The sequence below is a fragment of the Zea mays genome, chromosome 6 (genome assembly GCF_902167145.1).
Source record: "Zea mays cultivar B73 chromosome 6, Zm-B73-REFERENCE-NAM-5.0, whole genome shotgun sequence".
Lineage (NCBI taxonomy): Eukaryota > Viridiplantae > Streptophyta > Magnoliopsida > Poales > Poaceae > Zea > Zea mays.
In genome coordinates, this window is record NC_050101.1 from 113,562,046 (window position 1) to 113,564,986 (window position 2,941).

At 54.8% G+C, this 2,941-nt stretch overlaps 1 protein-coding gene across 1 annotated transcript; it reads left to right on the forward strand.

Moving 5' to 3' along the window:
• Positions 1–652: 652 nt before the first annotated feature.
• LOC100286046 (uncharacterized) lies at positions 653–2,941 on the forward strand. The gene is made up of 2 exons (XM_008649761.2): positions 653–1,408; positions 1,849–2,941. The coding sequence occupies exons 1-2, from the start codon at positions 809–811 to the stop codon at positions 2,683–2,685; spliced, it is 1,437 nt and encodes a 478-aa protein (XP_008647983.1). The 5' UTR covers positions 653–808; the 3' UTR covers positions 2,686–2,941.

Genomic DNA, 2,941 nt, shown 5'->3' on the forward strand with positions numbered 1-2,941 from the left:
TGTCAAATTTAAGATTCAGATTTTGCAAACGACATCGGATGAAAAAAGTGTCAAAATAAAAGTTGTAGAACTTCAAAAGTTATTTAACTTTGTAGTTGACAAGTTTTTTATTTGAATTTGTTTATGGTCTCAAATAAACAATTTACACTCAGTTGTTTGTAATATGTGGACAACAAAACTACAAACTAGACACAAAGCATGTAATTTACGGAGTGGTAGCGAAGAGTATGCGCGAGAGTGAAATCAATGGCGGTACTCGATTATCCATATATGAAAATGATGATTTCAACTGACGCCTAGCATCAGCGGTTCTAAAAAACGTTAATAAAAATAGGTTCATAACCGCCACTATAAATCTTCTGTGTACTAGTAATTGAAGGTAAGGTATTGAATTCGAAACTTCTTGCTCTAATAATGCTACCTAACTAGAATGCACCGCCGATCAACAGATTTCAATGGGCACGGTGCAATTGCGGTTGGAGGACGAACACACAAGTCAAATTAGCTAGTGGACGCTGTACTATATATATGCAATTTTTGAATTAAAAAAAGAAATTGAGCTGTAGGCGGAACATCTCATCCCTACCTTCTCTTCATTCTTACAGACAAAATTTCATCTAATCTACATCTAACTATCAGAGTTTGTCTTCATTCTTACAGCACCTTCTCTTCTTGTCTTTTCTTGATGCTAGTTCATGAATAAAAAAAACTGGTGTAACAAAAATGCGTGGAGAAGTTGGCGCCCAACTACCGTACCGGAGTGACTGCTGGTCCTATAAAACCCCGGCGCCGCTCGCTGCATGCTGTCATGCTCCCGCGCCCACAGAGAGCCTGCCGTCTCCTTACAATTCTGATCGCCCCCGCCATACGCGCGCGACGACAAGACCACCACAGAGCCATGGGCATCTTCACGGTGACCAAGCTATCCGAGGGCCCCGTGCGGCCGTCCGCCGACACGCCGTCGGAGACGCTGCCCCTGGCCTGGGTCGACCGGTACCCGACGCACCGCGGCCTCGTCGAGTCCACGCACATCTACTGCTGCGACGACGTCGCGAAGACGCTGCTGCTGCCTGCTGCGCCGGCCGAGGGCGACGCCGACGCACTGGCGCCGACGAAGAAGGAGGTGATCACCAAGAAGTCCCCGGCCGCGGTGGTGCGCGCCGCGCTGGCGGACGCGCTGGTGCACTACTACCCGTTCGCGGGCCGGATCGTGGAGGACGTGCCGGGGCGCCCCGCCGTGCTGTGCTCTGCCGAGGGCGTCTACTTCGTGGAGGCCGTGGCCAACTGCACCCTCGCCGACGTCAACTTCCTGGAGCGGCCGCTGCTCCTCGCCAAGGAGCAGCTCGTGCCGTGCCCCACGCCGGAGCTCTGGCCCGTCTTGCCGCACAACAGCCTTGCCATGATACAGGTGCACGCTTCGCACTGTACATATATCTTGTTCTGACGCGCAGAATGGCGAACGAGGAGATGCGTTAGAAGCAGTGGTTGGATAGGACGACGACCGTATAAATAGAACACACCAAACTTTCGTGCAAAGCCAACGTACTGCATGCATGATTGGAATTTGGAACATAAAAGTTGTCAGAAAGACGACCGTGTACTTTCACAAATATATTTCGATGATATGATTTAGCATATTACTCCTATATAATACGTATTGGCAAGGCTTTGAACAAAGCAAAACCTGACGGTGTTGGTTTAGAAGTCAACTGGTGGATCTCCAAGTTCATTGGTCTTCTTTCTCCATCAAGTTAAAACTTGCACTAACTACCAGTAACAAACAATAGAATATGAACAATTACTGCCTCGTAACGGGATGTGTGAATTCTTTATGCCGTTATTTGCCAGGTCACGGCCTTCACCTGCGGCGGCTTCGTGGTGGGCCTGCGCACCAACCACGCGGTGGCGGACGGCACGGGCGCGGCGCAGTTCCTGAGCGCCGTGGGCGACCTCGCCCGCGGGCTGCCGGAGCCCCGCGTGAGGCCCGTCTGGGGCCGGGACCGCTTCCCCGACCCGGACATCAAGCCCGGCCCGCTCCCGGAGCTGCCGGCGCTGGCGCTGGAGTACATAGCGTTCGACTTCCCCACCGCGTACCTCGACGAGCTCAAGTCGCAGTACGCGGCGTCCACGGGCGGCAAGTTCTGCTCGGGCTTCGACATCGTCATCGCCAAGCTCTGGCAGTGCCGGACGCGCGCCATCGCCGCCGCCCTCGGCCCCGACGACGTCAGGCTCTGCTTCTTCGCCAGCGTCCGGCACGTGCTGAAGCTGGAGCCGGGCTACTACGGCAACGCCATCTTCCCCGTGAAGGTGTGCGCGCCGGCGGAGAAGGTGGCCGGCTCGTCGGTGGTCGAGCTCGTCGGCATGGTCCGGGACGCGAAGCGCCGGATGGCCGAGGAGTGCCTGCGCTGGGCCGAGGGCCGCACCGGCGGCGTCGACCCGTTCCAGATGACCTTCAACTACGAGTCCGTGTACGTGTCGGACTGGAGCAAGCTCGGGTTCGCCGACGTGGACTACGGGTACGGCACGCCCATGTCCGCCGGCCCGCTGGTGAACTGCGACCTCATCGCGTCGGTCATCGTCATGAGGGCGCCCGCGCCGCTCGCCGGCACGCGGCTTCTGGCCAGCTGCGTCACCAAGGAGCACGCCGACGACTTCGCCTGCAGGATGCGGGAGGACCTAGTCTGATATATAGGTGAGTATGGAGATGATGGAACCCTGCCGCTGTACCTGTACCTACGTGTGAGTGTGGCCAGAGTCAGAGCTATACGTTGTGGACGTTAAGGTATTGTATCGCAACTAGTAGATGCACTACGTACGTGTGTGTATACAAACAAAATTCGCATGGAGTTGTTGAGTAACTTACTGACGATGCAGCCAGCGTCAGGGAGCAGCGTTGACTAAAAAGACACAGCGAGCCACGAATATACGACTCATTTTTCAA